The sequence below is a fragment of the Eleutherodactylus coqui genome, chromosome 5, assembly GCF_035609145.1.
Source record: "Eleutherodactylus coqui strain aEleCoq1 chromosome 5, aEleCoq1.hap1, whole genome shotgun sequence".
NCBI lineage: Eukaryota > Metazoa > Chordata > Amphibia > Anura > Eleutherodactylidae > Eleutherodactylus > Eleutherodactylus coqui.
The window spans coordinates 115,059,696-115,077,933 of NC_089841.1; the positions used below are offsets into that span (position 1 = coordinate 115,059,696).

At 41.2% G+C, this 18,238-nt stretch overlaps 1 protein-coding gene across 1 annotated transcript in view; it reads right to left on the bottom strand.

Moving 5' to 3' along the window:
* Window positions 1-18,238, bottom strand: part of FBXL17 (F-box and leucine rich repeat protein 17) — a 623,040-nt gene that overhangs the window by 16,238 nt on the left and 588,564 nt on the right. The window contains exon 8 of the mRNA XM_066603043.1: window positions 5,252-5,394. Within this exon, the coding sequence (XP_066459140.1) occupies window positions 5,252-5,394 (143 nt within the window). The remainder of the gene's footprint in view (window positions 1-5,251; window positions 5,395-18,238) is intronic.

The window sequence follows — 18,238 nt, forward strand, 5'->3', positions numbered from 1 at the left end:
GATCACAACCCTGGTAGGATTTCGGGTGCTTGGGGAATTCTTTTTCAATGTTGCATTTTTGTTTAATTATATCTATGACAACTATTGTTAATTTTTACAATTCTATTTATTGAAACTGGTTTTAAATTGTGGGAATAATCCTCTAAGGGCCGATGGTACTTTATGCTCTCTTTTTTTTTAACTTCCCAACACCCACTCACCCTTCCTCTTCCACATCCATTGCTTCAGGTCCCTCTGATAACATTTTTTTTAAAATATACTTTATTTTCTGATTTTCCTCATCTAGTTTGACTTTTAGTCTCTCTACTTTATAATATTACTTCTTGGTTTACTTTTTTCTTGTAATGAATAGAGATGAGCGAACGTACTCGTTTCGAGTACTTACGCACCCGAGTACCGCCATTTTCGAGTACTTCAGTACTCGAGTGAAAAGATTCGGGGGGTGCCGGGGGGCGGGGAGAGGCGTGGCGGTGCGGGGGGTAGCAGCGGGGAACAGGGGGGAGCCCTCTCTCTCTCCCTCTCCCCCCCACTCCCCACTGCTACCCCCCGTGCCGCCACGGCGCCCCCCGAATTTTTTCGCCCGAGTACGGAAGTACTCGGAAATCGCGGTATTCGGGCGAAAAAGGGGCGTGGCCGAGCACGTTCGCTCATCTCTAGTAATGAACGATTGTTGTTCTACATTTATGTTGGTGCCACAAAGTACTCCTCATTTCCTACATCCCCATTCCTCAGTAGCTTTCTATTATTGTTGTTGTCGTGTTTAGATTCTTCGTTTTTCCACAAAAATGTAAGTCTAAGAAAAGTAAGGAAAAAATTCTGTGGGGAGATGAGCCTTGTTTTTCCTTTCTTATGTTAAGAGTTCATTGCATAATACTCAATTTGTACAGTACAATAGTTACTGTCGTCATTCTGCAAAGCCTGTGTTTCTGTAATTGGCTATGGTGGCAAACAAAGGCTACCTGAGCAATACTTTAAATATGATTATATTCTCAATTATTCATCACTAGAATGTTGAGGAAAAAAGAAATTGTTAAAACCATGGATAAATGTGTAGGCACAAACAAATTACACCATGTTTAGACAGAGCCAATTACCCTTGTAGGCCTCTGCTTTAACTGTCACTAAAGTGCGGCATGAACATTCCTTTTCTTCTTAATACCAGTTTATGGAGGCTTATTACCCAATGGAAAAAAGAACCTTAATAAAGCTGAAATATGCAAGTGAAACCGTCAAAGAGTTATTGTACAAATTACGCAGCAGTGAGAAGATTATCATAGCTAAAAGTATAGATATCTTCTGTTTTTACGGTAATATTTGTCGTTCTTTAATTATACTCATACATCTCTGGGATGGCATGTTGATGCTGCTTGGCTAATTTGCCATCTTAATTGTTTTTTTCTGTCAAGCATTTGTATTCGCAGCACTAATACTCTCCAGTATTAAGCAGACAGAACAACACTGAAAGAATCGCATTAAAGTTGTATGAATAATTTTCCATCATTAGCAATTCTATTGATGATCATTTATAGGAGGGATAAATAAAACTTGTGATGTTCTGGCTGTGGGTTTATATGATCAGTTGGAAAAGTCATACAGTCTATAATGTCTGATAGATGTGGCTCCACCTCTAGGACCTACAGTAGAATCATAGAATGGTAGAGTTGGAAGGGACCTCCAGGGTCATCGGGTCCAACCCCCTGCTCAGTGCAGGATTCACTAAATCATCCCAGACAGATGTCTGTCCAGCCTATCTTTGAACACTTCAATTGAAGGAGAACTCACCACCTTCCGTAGTAACCTGTTCCACTCATTGAGCACTCTGGCTATCTAGTCTGTGTCTCCTCCCTTTCAGTTTCATCCCATTGCTTCTGGTCTTTCCTTGTGCAAATGAGAATATGCTGATCCCTCTACACTGTAACAGCCCTTCAGATATTTGTAGACAGCTATTAAGTCTCTTCTCAGTCTTCTTTTTTGCAAGCTAAACATTAACTGTTCCTCATAGGACATAATGTCAAGAGCAGGTGTTCCCCAACAGCTCCACCTGATGAGGTGGTCACATCACCCAAGAAACAAAAGGTGGCTGTGTATATTCATGATTCACACTGCTGTTCCATGGGAAGTAAAGAAACAACCAAGCCATCATACCTATATATTTTCAGCCTGCCCATAGACATCCAGGCAGAGAATAAATGGAGAGATAGTCTTGCATCTGTGCTGCTCCATTTATTCTCTGCCTGGATATCCTATGGTTATGCTCTAAATATCCAAGATGGGAATACCCCTTTATTGAAAGCGGTTATTAGGCAGCAATAAGAATGTAATACCAAAGTGATAAATAGCATTCAGCTCTACTACATCAGTATTCTATGTGTCATGTCATCGGTTTGTTACCACAACTTCACTCTCAGAAAAGTCCCAAAGATAATGCCTATTTGTAACAGGGTGTCAATATAGATATGTATAAGAGCAAAGGACCTTTAAGCAGGTCAGAAAATATGATGGAATAATACCTAAATAATGTTCCCTATTACTCCACTTACTATTGCTTTAGAGGCATCCCTTTATCCAGTTACATTCAAAGTTCGGTCATCTGCCAAAAGTTATGTAACCGGCCCCGTGTAGGACCCCTTCTAGCTTGTTGAAGTGCAGCAACTCAATGTAGCATCGATTCCACAAGTGGATGGAAAACCCCTCAATGTATGTTGAGCCATACCGTCTGGATAGTCACCCACAGCTTTGTGATATTTCTAGGTGTAGGATTTTGGATGCGAATGGACTTCTCCACCACATTCCATAAATGCTTAATTGAGCTTATGTTGGGTGAATGTGCAGGCAACACAATTCATTGAAACTCTCCAGAACGCTCCATGAAATAATTCTGGACAACTTGGTCCCAATGGCACTGTGCATTATTCTACTGGAATGTTCTATGATTGTGGGGGTACATGAGGTCTGCAAATAGTCAATTAAATGTAGTGGGCACTGATCAATGCTTAGGAGGAGCAGTGGACCCAAACCATACAATGAGAACAAAGCAAACACCATTATGGAACAACCACCAGCCTTGTACAGTGCCTTGTTAACAACTGGGGTCCATGGTTTCATGGGGTCTGCACCACACAAAAACTTTACCATTAGGTACTGTGACTTATCGGACTATGCCACATGTTGCCAGTCAGCAACTTATTTTGTACTGTGGATGATAATGCCTTCTATGACAGTTTTCCAGTACATGTGACACTGGATAAAAGAATGTTAAATACACATCTTCGGAAATAGAATGTCCCATCTGTTCAACATCCACTATCAGGCCTCATTTGAACTCTGATAATTTATGTCACCTCGCCATGAGCATGCTAGTAGTGTTTAACCTCACTCACAAGCCAACAACTCGCAATTTATACATGTGTGAACGTTCCCAAGCTGTCATTTGAGGAACCACTTCATAAACAATTTACATACCACAATTCCATGACTTTAGGCACATCGGTTTAGAAACACACACAAGTAGATACACACACTTAATTGCCACTATATTAGAGACTTCCACTTCTCTATTAGTACATTGGACCTCCTTTGGGAATCCTAACTTCAGCAATTCATTTAGGCAAAGATTCCACTAGGTGTTCAAATCATTCAGCAAGACTATTGGCCAATTCGGAGAGGATAGCTTCTTGCAGTTGTTGCAAATTAGATGGGGGTACTTACATAGTCTGAAGAGTTGACAGGAAGGGCTCATCAATTCATGCTGCTTGCACTAAATTCAGACTTTTCTATCAGCATAGTGCAACAGAAATCTGGATTCATCTGACCTGGCAATGTTTTTCCATTGCTGTGTGATGCAATCTTTGCGCTCTTTTGTCTACTGGAATCTTATGTTTCTTTTAGACAATAATGGCAATCAAACTGATCCTCTACTATTATAGCTAATTTGTGTTAAAGGGGTTGTCCCGCGCCGAAACGGGTTTTTTTTTTTTCAAACCCCCCCCCCCCCCCGTTCGTTGCGAGACAACCCCGATGCAGGGACATAAAGAAAAATCCGCACAGCGCTTACCTGAGTCCCCGCGCTCCGGTGACTTCTTACTTACCGGCTGAAGATGGCCGCCGGGATCTTCTCTCTCGGTGGACCGCAGGGCTTCTGTGCGGTCCATTGCCGATTCCAGCCTCCTGATTGGCTGGAATCGGCACGTGACGGGGCGGAGCTACCAGGAGCCGGCATCCTGCACGAGCGGCCCCATTGAGAAAAGAAGAAGACCCGGACTGCGCAAGCGCGACTAATTTGGCCATTAGACGCTGAAAATTAGTGGGCTCCATGGAAACGAGGACGCTAGCAACGGAGCAGGTAAGTGAAAAACTTCTTATAACTTCTGTATGGCTCATAATTAATGCACAATGTACATTACAAAGTGCATTAATATGGCCATACAGAAGTGTATAGACCCACTTGCTGCCGCGGGACAACCCCTTTAAGCAACGACAGGGATCATTCAGATACGCGAATTGGAGCACCGATGTTGAATCTTGATGTAATGTGCTTAGCTCTGCACTGCCTGGTCCTCAGAACAATTCTTAACATTCTCCCTTGACTCCTTTTTTGATGGTTTAGATATGTCCACAGGATCCCCTTTTGTTGGATGTTTATCCTTGCCCACAGCATTCTCCATGTACTCTCAAAAGAGTTACACAAGAAAACATTGCAAGGTTTGCAGTGTATGAACCCATGATCAGGCCTCATTCCTAGTCACTCAGATAACTACATGTTCCGATTTTAAAGTGGATTTACACTGAAATGGATCCACAAAAAACTTGCTTACTTTATTTTCTTCTGCAGTCCGGGGTCACATGTCGATTTTCCACAAACAAGCTCCAATTGTAAAAAAAAGGCATGGGTTGCTAATAAAGTGGCCATTCAGTGTAAATAAATAAAATAAAAATGACATGTTTTACACGCACTCTCTAATTTTGCACACTGTGTTCATCCACTTTCAATAGTGAGCGAAAGAGCATTTTTTTACTATAGGTCTAAAAAGTCCAGTTTACTTGTATATGCACACAAAAATTGTCGGGATGTCTTTTTGTGATCTTCCACCTAGAGCCTCATATAAAGATATTACTATGCCACTTATCTGCATTACCATTCGAGTCTGTAAATAACATGACCAGAGCAGACAGTAAGGCACTGGAATAATATAAAAAGAGAGTCAGTAGAAATATATTATGCAGCAGCCTATGCATATGCAAGTAATCCTACCTGATCACATCTCATCAAGCCCAGATATCGGATTGATTTGCTGCTCTGCGCAATCAATGTGGCTCCTTGGTCTGTGATCTCCTTACACCATCCCACATCCACTGTTTCTATAGTAGTGCTGTATCGACCGATGGCTATCAAAGCTGTGGAAAGAAAAGGGTGAACGTAATTAAAATGACAAACACGATGAAAGCCTTCAGTCTTTGCATAATGTAATAAAGTTACCCAAAGCCCTAAAGGTTGGAACTACAAAAACTATTTTCGTATGATTTTTATACTATTTTAGTCTTGCAATTTTTTCTGCCTTTAACATATTGTCTTCATTATATAAAATGTTTTATCAAACTATTAATCTGTGGACGGGTTAAATACTTCATATCTTTCTCGTATCAGAGCACTCTCTTCTAGCGGTATAATGGAAAAAAACAACTTGTCCGATTGAGATGTGAATACACTAAATATAGAACCAACGTTATCAGTCAGCCATTTATGAAGCAAAGTCCAAGAACATTACATTTTTTATATTACATCTGTACAAACACAGTATAATCTGCTTATGAGGAAGTAGGCAGCCCATACCATTGTAGATATAGCGATGATTCAAGGGCAAAGTATCTCTACAACATGGCATCCGATGGTACAATTTTTTCTTTGTTGGAAGCCTTATAAATCCCCCCAAATTATCCATATGAAATTGGACACATATGTAGGTAAAATCCATACATTTTTATGTGTGCTGCATTAAAGGGGTTTTCCAAATAAAGACTAACACCTGGGAAAGGGGATAAATGTCTGATTGCTGAAGCTCCAACTGATGGAACCCACAGTGATCCTAAGACTGGCACGCCCAAATGCCTCATGTGAATTGAGTAGAAGTGTGCATGCGCGACCACCACTCTATGCAGCAATTTCCACCTATTCCATAGAATGAATGTAGAGACATAAACACTGCCATTCCATTCCTATGGGGCAAAAACAGGGTGTGAACAAAAATATAAAAACATCCTATACAAAATGCATGAGATTTTAATCATCAGCACTGAGCTGCCCTTTTGACCCCTGCTTGGCTGAGCGCTTTCCTGCTAAATTTGTGTTTGAAAAAAGCACATACAGAATGGAAGGAATTGAGCTAAGCAGCAGCACATGTGAAAAAGACTTGGGTATACTAATAGATCACAGACTGATCATGAGTCAACAATGTGATGCAACAGCCAAAAAGGCAAACACAATTCTGGGATGTATTAAGAGAAGCATAGAGTCTAGATCACATGAGGTAATTATCCCCCTCTACTCTTCCTTAGTCAGACCTCATCTGGAATGCTGTGTCCAGTTCTGGTCACCCCACTTTAAAAAAGAAATAGACAAACTGGAGCACGTTCAGAGAAGAGCTACCAAGCTGGTGAGCGGTCTGCAAATCATGTCCTATGAGGAACGGTTCAAGGATCTGGGAATGTATAGCTTGCAAAAAAGAAGGCTGAGAGGAGACTTATAGTGGTCTACAAATATCTGAAGGGCTGTCATAGTGCAGAGGGATTACCACTATTCTCATTTGCACAAGGAAAGACTAGAAGCAATGGCATGAAACTGAAAGGGAGGAGAAACAAATTAGATATTAGAAAAAACTTTCTGACGGTGAGGGTGATCAATGAGTGGAACAGGTTACCACGGGAGGTGGTGAGTTCTCCTTCAATGGAAGTGGTCCAACAAAGGCTGGACAGATGTCTGTCTGGGATGATTTAGTGAATCCTGCACTGAGCAAGGAGTTGGACCCGATGATCCTGGAGGTCCCTTCCAACTCTACCATTCCATAATTCTATGTTTACTTCACCTCTTGCCCTGCTCTGGGTGGTTTTGAGAGCCAGCCGCTAATAGCAGCTGAGTGTCTCAAACCCCTGACCAACGGTACCTTGTTGCTCAGGCAGATGTTCACTTCTACTTGGCAGCATCTGTTTCATATTAGCTCCACTTAAAATCGGTCTCTATATGTCTTATTGAAAAATGATTTATAATCCCATGTAATTTATGTAATTTAAGGCATGCAATTCATACAGTGTTTCCACATTTTTGTCCACCCCCTGCATACACACACACAAACAAACTCGGGGCGTGACTGATTTAAATTAAATTCAGACAATGTGGAGATGCCCTTTAAGCCTTATTTATAGATATAGAGAAGGGATACTTTGTCACACAACATGTTCCCAAGTTACTAGAAGTAGTGGGATTTCCATAGTTAAAGTATGACAAATTGATTACCTCGATTTAGCAGGAATGAATAAGATTATGGTACAGCAGAGTGTTGTTATAAAAATTCCTGTCTGCGGGCTATGAGAAGCATCGAATTCACATGTATAAAATATAGCCAGATGAGTGATGAAAAGTCATCTCCAAAAATGAACATGATTCAGAAGCTAAACCAGCAGAGACAACAGCCATACAAGTACACAGAGGCCAGGCATCATTGTAATGGCGGAGATGATGACAGGCGTTCTTCTGCTCCCTTATAATTTGATATAATCAGTAGATATCAGAAACATTAAACTATTTCACTTAGGAATATGATCATTAACCTTGTTCCGTAATTGGCCACGTCAATTTCTGTAAACTCTTCTTTGTTACAATTTGCAAAGCATGTCATTGCTTAAAAAGATCTCATTAGCAGTTGCAGAGTTTCGATATGGGGCCAGCATGAGCGCTACTCGCAGAATATTAGATATCCGAGGTACTTAAGGTTGAAATAGCATTTATTAAATCACATTTTGTGACTGCTCATTACTAGTGAAAAATGCCCTTGAAATATGGCACACTTGGTTGCTTTCACGGGATGAAATTTCTGCAGCTTCTATGCAAAATCTCTTCAAAGAATACTTTCAGAATGACACGCTTTAACCCTTGCCGTCCTCAGCCTATGCTGCGATTTAATACAGACCATGCATCGGATTGTATTTGGTCTGTTCTTTACAGCCACAACAATGAGCTTTATTTTTCATCAATCTCTGCTCGAAATTCCACACGTAAAATCAAATCTGTCTGAAAAATGCCTCCACTGCAGGTTTAGTTTACATTTTTAAGCCGTTCGGTAACCTCAGCAATCTGTAAAATCCTCGACAAAGTACTTTTGATATCAATCCTTATATACGATCCTCACACAGCCCTTCTATAGCATTTCATGGAACGTATTACATTATATTAGAACCAGCTTAACCGAGAGGGTGTTATTTTCAGACGTTTCCTGCGTGCCGATGCTCTGGATCTTACAACCAATATTCAGCATATTCTCCCTCCTGCTCTCTACGCATATGTTATACCGTCACGAAAAAGTATCTGCACCCCAAGAATTACTGATCTATTAAAAAGAAAAGGTAAAACAAAAGACAAAGATAACCTGCATGATGTCTATTTAGGAGGACGGTCTCTTCTCAAATACCTTTAAGGGGTTTTCAAACTTCTTGTTTTATAGAGTTTTGGGCCTCATGCGCTCAAAAGTATATAAAATCAATATACTCATCTGACCTCCGTTTCAGCACCACAGCATTTGACAGGGGATGTTTCCACGGCAGAAGACCCCGTGACATCCCGTAAACCTGTCATGTGGGCTTGGCAGGTTCTTCAACTGGCTGCAGCGGTTATGTGGGTAAACATCCACATGACCGCTGTAGCCCAAAGTAAATAGAAGAGCGGAGTGGCGGCGAAGGAGCTCCACGGCAGTGGAGAGGCGTGTACTGTTTTTTTAAACTATTCATCCCCCCCATGCCACCAATGTTTTCTTTATTCAGAAAACCTCTTTAACAATGCCATGTAAGCTTATGGAACTGGGTCCACCATTTGGGTCACTCTCTTAAAAAAAGCAGAGGGCAGCTATGGAGACTGACTTTCTTTATATCTAGAGGACCTGCCATCTGTTACACATGGGTGGACCATTACATTTAAGGGAAACTGTGTAATGCTTCATTTCGGGCTGTCAGCTTCTTCCACCAATTACAACAAAGGGACATGTTGCGATCAGCCTGGTGGACAACCCCTTTTAACCGACCTTCCAGTTCTGGACAAATCAAGATAGCTGAACCACTCTGACTACCTGATGCCCACTGTGCTTTAGTATGCATCATCAGTCTAAGATACTACATGCTGCTCTGAATGGCCAATGTTGCTCATGTGGGCAGCAGTGGCTAATCAAAGCAGGTGTAGTGTCTTGTATTAATAATGTATACTAAAGCACAATGTGCAACAGGTAGTCAGAGTGGTTTAGTCATCTTTGTTTGTTAAGGACCAGAGGGTCCCTTTACAGACCCACCCAGGACCGCTGCTGGTCAGCTGTTCTCTGTGCTTGTGCACTGAGCTGATTTCCGTAGGAAGCAGAGAGCTCTGTTTCCACTGCAGTGGCCAGGCTTGGTATTACAGGCAAAGTTCCTACTGAAGTGAATGAGAACTTTGCCTCTAACACCAAGCTTGACCACTTCAGTGGGAACTGAGCTGTCTGCTTTCTGTATAAAATTAGCTCAGTGCATGGGTGCACTGGCCTGCTGAACAGCTGAGCAGCAGTGTTTCTGGGTGGCAGACCCTCACGATCTACTATTAATGGCCTGTTTTAAGGATAGGGCATCAATAATTTACAACTGGATAACCTCTTTAAATCCAGCCCATCATTAGAAACATTTTTCTTATTTACACTTATTAAAAAAAAGATATTTATATCCCCAGATATTCCAAGACTAATGTTAGAATAGTGCCACCTGCTGTTTCTATTCTGTGTCCACCTCAGTAATTATTCCAAGGTAGATACCCATGCTCCGTCTTGTACATGATCACATAGATTCAGTCTTGAATATGGTACTACACGCTCAGCCTTGGTCACACCCACATAGTACTGCTTCAGGCTTGGCTCTGCTTGGTAGGTGAAGGGATTCCTGGTGTGCTGAGTGGCTACATCTGAAGTTATTGCATCTTCTCTGCTTCTCAAAAATGATTCTGAGCAAGTGTCAAGAGATGAGACAGCATAACTGCAAGTAAAAATACTACAAATAGAATAGAAGCTGTAGGTGGCGCTATTGTAGGAGGAGTCCTGGAATATCTGGGAGAAGAAACTATTTTTAACAAGTGTAAATACAAAAAATGTTTATAATTATGGACTATATTCAACTATAAACAATATTTTTTGTAGGACAACCCCTTGGATGCCGGCTGTGTATTAAAGCCAACACCCACTGCCGAATATGTACAGCACTGGGCAGGTACTACCTCGTGCCGTGTCATCCATGTATGGCACAGTGCGACAAGGAGTATATGCTGCACATAGCTTGCTCTGCTGAGTCAGTGTAGGCTGTATAAGACACTAAACAATGTAGGGAATATAACTCTAAGGGGTTAGTCACACAGTTGGGATTTTGGTCTGTTTTACAATCATAATTTTTGTATGTGTGGGTCAAGAGGGGTATCATCTCTCCTTAAAAGTGAGTGGAGACACCTAGGATGTGAGTGGGTCGGGGGATGGCATCGTCTCTCCCCAAGGAGAGCACCCAGAAGGGGTGTGAGAAGACACCTGAGAGGTGAGTGAGGAGAGTTATACGGCCATGCACGCTCCTCTGGGTAACTTATGCAAATAAGAAAGATGGGACAATACCTCTGCAGCACCACCTATTGGATGGAAGCATTTCTTCAAATCAATGTACGACTCTTTAATAAGTCTGTAAAACAATGATTGGGCATAGGAATCAGGAATCGATACACAGCCAGCTGTTACGGGATGTTTGCCCTTCATCAGTATGCAGTAGGCTTCTGGTAATATGGACTGCATAGAACACCATTGTTTTGCATTAGTGTATTCTGTCCTGGATTTGTTTTACACGTGAAAAAAAAATAGCAATATGTGTTATTTTGGTGCATATTACGGAGCAAAATTACCCTATTCAAGTCTATGGGAGGGGTAAAAAAAACGCAGTGACTACGCATGTTTTTTTAAGCATTAAGTCAGGACACACTGTAAAAAAATTGCTCATCCAATTTTGCATCAAAACCAGCAAGCAGACACAGATTTGGGTGGGGATGCAGAATAATTCTGCCTATGTGAAAGCACCCTAAGGGCTCATTGACACAAGACAGGAGCCTGAGCAGCAGAGATATTATCATACAGAAGCAATGTTACTTTTCGGGAAAATCTTCTGAATGCCTCTATAATAAAGTGAAGGCTCCCCGCAGTAAAACGATGGCCTCGTACTTTCCTTTGGCCGCCCAATTACAGCTCAGGAAATAACAAACCATAAATACAGTCAAGTACTTGAGCCCTCACTGCCTTATAGGAGCTGAACTTTGTAGTAAAGGATCTTTCAGCAGGGTTTAAAACTCTTCCCAATGGTAACCATCAGAATGCTCAACCCCATTTATTGCCTCCTTAATAGGGTATTTGAAAATGGGCTTTCTAAGCCAGACAATCCTTGTAAGAATTTTCCATTTAACAGATGTAGCTCGACTTACAAAAACTATTATTTTCCCCTTATTTCTTTACCATTATTTATAGCTCATTTCTATATATATATCTGTGCAAAAAAAACACAACGTACAAGGGATTCAGCTCCAAAGAATACATCTGTATGTGTTAATTAGGAACTAATGCAGTGTCAGCAGGTGAATGCACATTGAACCTGACCAGAATCGAACACTCTGAAGAGATTATGTTCATCTTTCTTCAATACAGTCATGCATTAAAAGTACAAAGTTAACAACTTTTTGTAGGCTGCCCTGGAGAAGCTTTTAGAGGCTAAATCACTGGATTAATGTACATCACCACTTTACCTTTTGCCTTAAGTAACTATTTTCAGTCATACAGTCACAGGAGAGCTACTTGTGCTTAAAGGAATCTTGAAAATTGATTTTTTCCATGTAAAAGCACATTTTACTGATAATTAATACATCTACAGAAGAGCAAGAACTTTATTCTTCAGAGCCGTGGTAATAGCAATGTGGAAGATATTAGGAGATCATCATCCGGGATGTACTTCACCACCAGGCTGTGCTGTACCAGTATCTGCACAATACTGTGATACTTAAAACTGACATTTCTCACTGCAGGGGAAGGCAACATGTGGGGGTACAGCTGCTGTGACGCTATTACACAGCTTTAGGGTAGAACGCTTCTTTTTTTCTTCGCTTGAATATACAAAATAAAATAGATGCTAGATGCAAATTTCAGTTTGTGTTTTCTTTACTTAAAGGGAACCTGTCACTTGCCTAGAGTACTATAAACTAAATCATTGTTATAAAGACCTGTATAAAGGGTCTGACAATGATTTGCAGGAATGCTGCCTTCCAATAGGTGGCGCTGCAGAGATATTGTTCCATCTTCCCTATTTGCATATATTTCCCAGAGGAGCATACATGGTCTTATAAGTCTCCTCACTCACCTCCTTGTGTCTCCTTTCACCTCCAAGGTCTTCATGCTCCCAGCACTTTTTTCACAGGGCATTAGGCGGCTTCTAGTGACCGCAGCGCTGCTGGTCACATCCACATCACCTGATCAGCGGTCTTGCACTCACTAGAGGCTGCTGGATGTCTGGTGAAGGAAGCGCCAAGATCACAAAGACTTTAAAGTGGAGATGGAGAACAGTATCTTCTGAAATGAGCTGCAGTTGAGCAGCTGATTTCGAGTCAGAGCAATCACTTGCTGGAGGCAGGGTTAACAAGCCCCGTTAACAGCAGACAATCGTTTGTTGGTGCTGAGAACTGCAAGGAAGCCTGCTGAAACTGCGAAGACCAGCGGGAGAGACTCGGACAGCACCTGCTAGGTAAGTTTTTTTTTTTTTCATGTAGTGTAGCTAGGGCTTATTTTGGGGGTAGGGCTTATATTTCAAGTTCCCCCTGAAAATCAGGGTAGGGCTTAGTTTAAGGGGAAGGTCTTATTTTTGGGGAAACACGGAATTTACTAATACAAAGATAAACAAGGGCAGGTACAAACACCACTTTCCAGCAGAATGCAGAGGCAGATTGCTATGTGGAGGAGCATTGTACAAGACACCGAGGAACAATCACTCACACACCTACCACAGACTGGGAGTGAGTGACTGCTTAGTATTATACTTGCACATAGATAAGGCATGCAAGGGGTGCCAGTCCTACTGATACCTGCAGTGCACCATTTAGTCTTACAGCCTATTAATGACACCACATATTAAGTCCTCCCTACAGCAATCCACCTCTGCATTCTCCTGGGAAGTGGCGTTTGTACCTAGCTTTGTATATCTTTGTATTAATGTATAGGTAAATATGGCCGCTAGCAGTGATATTAGGTTTTAGAATAATACAAAAGGTTTACTGGCACTTCTATGTAAAAACTACAGATAAAACATTATGGTATTTCTTACAACTGAAAGTCTCGGCACGGCTACATTTGTACTTCTTGGCAATGTTCAATATTGTAAAGAACTTGTCACACCTAAATAACTTATCAGAAGAAGAATATGTGTGTTAGAAGCCGCAGCTTAAGAAACTCTGCACAGGTCAATGTGAAATAAACACAGGGACAAGAATAGGCAAAAGGCAAAATCAATGGGCAATAGTTACATGAAATGATAGCAGCTATTACAGGAGATCGATGTAAGTGAAAGCAGGTGACAATGCCGAATAGTAGGAAGAGTACAAGTACACACATACAACTGCAGAGAAGAATATATCGGCCTCCAAACATTGTGAATGGAAATTTAATACCAAGTGCACCTACTGTGTCCTTGTTCATTGTGAGAGCTATAGACTACACATTTTAGCGTAATTAGGATAATTATTCATTCAAACTTACATTCCATTGTAACGCCCACTGATAGAGCCATGAAAAATGGGAACTTTAGATTTTTTTTAGATGGCCATTGTATCCATCCCAGAAGCATGCACAGAGACAGTCATGTGCACCATCAGTACTAGAGTCATGACTGCCATAGACACAAAGCTTCATACTTTTTCTCTTCCTTGTTATATAGAAGGTTGCTAGAAAAAGTAAGTGCAGCCTTTGCAATTAACAGAATTTTAACATGAATTACTAATAAAATGTGGTCCGATTGTGTGCTTTGGGTCATTGTCTGGTTTCATTACCAAAAAACCTTTCGGCAATGCTTTTGTAGAATTTTCATGCTTCACGTAATTCTATGCAAATAAGGGAGAATGCAGAGAAGTCTGAGTATAGCCAGAGCCAGGAAGTCAGAACAAAGAGTAAGCACCTGTAGCTGGATACACAAGGTCAAAAGCTTAGACATCTTTCTTAGGGCAAAGGTGCTTGATGCAGGTAGAGGTTGTTGGCAATCGAAGAGGAACAGATTTGCAGAATGCGCTCCGGCCCCTTAAGACTGCGGTCATGTGCCCGAATGCGCCCTTTGAGCAGTGGTGAGAGGTAGACTGGAGGTCAGAACACGGCACCAACCATGGACAGGTAAGGAAAGATGGAGGCAGTATATGACTATAGACTTTTATGGGTGCCATGTTGAGGTTCCATATATCTGAGGAGCTGTATGATGTCTTAGAACATATGGACATACCTGTTGCCATAAATTGTTCATTTAGAGCCATTGTTAGGATCAGATTTCTGAAAATAAGAATTTGGGACAGGCTTTCCCTTATTTTCATTATGTACTCAAGGTTCAAAATCATCATCCAAGAATGTATTTCGGAGAGTAAGGTTGTGTACATGTGTGAAAGTATCCTAAGGCTCCGTTGATGTTTGCATTATTATATTTTTATGACAATAGTTAATTGAGTGCCATTTGAATCTATCGTACAGCATTATGGTTTCTGTCATGAAGTTAACTGTAGTCCTTTGAGTGCCATTCGAATCTATCATACAGTTTACTGGTTTTCGTATGAACAGAAGCCATAGTGCAGGTGTGAATAGAGCCTAACAATAACCATTTTTAAAGCATCAGATGTAAGAATATGTTGCTCAGTTGTATTTCACATCCATTCCTAGGTTGTTAATCTTAAAGAGTTTTGATTCTACACATGTTTTGGAGTCCTTAAACCGTATTGATTGCTATGCTAATTACAATGAAAGCTTAAACAATGAAAGCTTTAGCTAATGTTCACCACTTTTCCGAAAAACCACCACAATGAAATTATTCTGACAAAAATAAATAAATATCATATATACATAAAAAATATATATTATATATATAAACATATATATATATATATACACATACATACACACACACATACATATATATATTCAGAATATTTATATATTTATATATGGTATATACCCACACAAACATAAATGCCATCTATGTACACATTATATAGTATACAGGTGGTTCAGAACGAAACTGTTGATAAATGTACTGGTTGGCATTGTTACGTATGCGGGTGTGGACCCACTGTGTCATCCCTCTGAGCAGGCAGAATCCACCCAGCTGGACTGACAGCTGACCTAGAGAACACATGCTCACTTCTCAACAAGTAGCTTGGTACAAGATGGAAACTAGGACTAAGCTAGCCCTAGGCTGGTGTGGAATAAGTAAGTCCCTGCCTAACAGAGAGCGGAGCAATCGTCCTGACAAGGACGACGACAAGATGGAACCTGGATGCTGAATACCCTGTCAAGACCCTACCACCAAGCAAGAACAGGAACAGAGGACGTGAGAAGGTAACAGAGGTTCTGGATGAAGAACCAGTAGCTAACAGCTACATCAGACTGGGGGGATCAGTTGCTACAGAGATACTGCAGGAGCAGCAGCCAGGAGTCATCATGTATGTACAACAACTCTGAAGCACTGAAGACCAGGTATGAGGGAGCTATATAGCGGAATGATTGGCAAACAGCCTCCAGCTGGGTGGAGGAGTGAGGAACTGTTAACTCCAGAGATGCTGGAGCAAAGTAAACACCAACTCAGATAACAGACAGGGCAGAGCAGCAGACATGTCTGCTATACCTAACAGCCATATTCTCCTATCTCATCTCATGAGATGCCGATTTACCTATACCGAATAGCTGAACACTATACTGCCTTTCGTATTATATAATGTGTTAACTGACAGCAGAATGTTTATTTAAGTACAAGTACATATGTGCTGTCAATTTGTTCCCGAACAGAACGTACTTGAAGTGTCAATTTCTATCATAAAATATCTGATAACTCTTTCAGTAGGAGAACACATTACTGCCTGTTTTATAGACGTATTTTGAACATATGGTTTTCGATATATATATCTTAAAATGAAAATAGTGTAACAACAATTTTATCTGGAATATCACTTGGCCATTAGATGAAGCTCAGAGATTATTTAAAGTGTAGAATGCAACTTAGGTGTTATGCACACAACTGTATTTGGATCTCATCATCCAGTTTTAATGGACTTAAAGGGGTTGTCCCGCGCCGAAACGTTTTTTTTTTTTTTAACCCCCCCCCCCTCCCGTTCGGCGCGAGACAACACCGATGCAGGGGTTAAAAAAACAACCCGCACAGCGCTTACCTGAATCCCGGCGGTCCGGCGTCTTCATACTCACCTGCTGAAGATGGCCGCCGGGATCCTCTGTCTCCATGGACCGCAGGGCTTCTGTGCGGTCCATTGCCGATTCCAGCCTCCTGATTGGCTGGAATCGGCACGTGACGGGGCGGAGCTACACGGAGCCCCATTCAGAAAAGAAGAAGACCCGGACTGCGCAAGCGCGGCTAATTTGGCCATCGGAGGGCGAAAATTAGTCGGCTCCATGGGAACGAGGACGCTAGCAACGGAGCAGGTAAGTATAAAACTTTTTATAACTTCTCTATGGCTCATATTTAATGCACAATGTACATTACAAAGTGCATTAATATGGCCATACAGAAGTGTATAGACCCACTTGCTGCCGCGGGACAACCCCTTTAAATGGGCCATACATGATAATGACAGTTTATGGAGATTTTTTTAAAAGTAATTTTTACAAAAGAAAATTAAATTTAAAAAACAACTCAGTGAATGCTGTTTTTTCTCTAAGAAGAACTGTTTTCATTGGCACTAATAAAAAGCTTGGTCAGGAAAACAGAATTATATAGTACAACTAAAGGTCCTGCAATATCATGCACAGTCACAATACAGTCATGCATGAGGTATTATAAACATCTCAAGTCACCAAAGAGATGCAAGCACAAAATAGTGAAGTGGAAGAAAATAACCAAGTTCAAGTGCACAGCAGTCTTGCGGTGCCCATGTGCGGCCACTGCTTCCCTCACTTTGGGACATAGTGACCACGTTTGGTGGTTGAAACATTGTTTTTGTAGGAGATAATAAAGTTACATCGTAAGATGTGAAGAACTTTTTGGATTCCTGTGTGCTGCTGAAAGATCTTTTTCTGCTCACTTTAGGACATATCGGAGCACTGTTCTTGGGATCAGTGGAAGTCCCATGGGTCGGACACCATAGATTGTAGAGTTATCCTCCACCCTGTGGGGATATATCCTCTTCTGATTGAAACAGCAATGTTTAAGGGAACAGGCTAAGCTGCAGTACCAGATACAGCCATAATAGTATTTGTATTGTGTTCTATGTACTCCAGTGAAGGGCCCACTGCTGCCCCTTTATTCTGCTAATCAGTGGGGTTCCCAGTTACAGATTTCCATCAATCATATATCAGTAGCATATAAGTTGGAGTCCTCATTGTGCAATAGAGGATAACCCTGCACAGATAACAGGCTTGCTGCCCTGGCAGTATTATTTTCGGCAAAAGTATGTTAAAGTTACCCCCACAATGTAGTGGTCAGTCAACTGTTATTGGTGGGTAAAAATTGAGCCATGGGAGCTTATTTCCTCTACTGCAACTGGAAAAGCAATTCTTCTAGAGTGAGGGCTACTCTTTGCAGCAGCTCTCTCTTCCTGCTAGATAGGTATGAGAGAGGTGAATGAGTAAAGTAGAACCACTGTACTACATTGGAGAACATGAATAATGTTTGTCTAAAGCAGAAAACTTTCTGTAAATTTCCTATACTCAACTAACTTTAGGGTTTCTGGATAAGGTCTTAATTAAAGGGGTGGTCA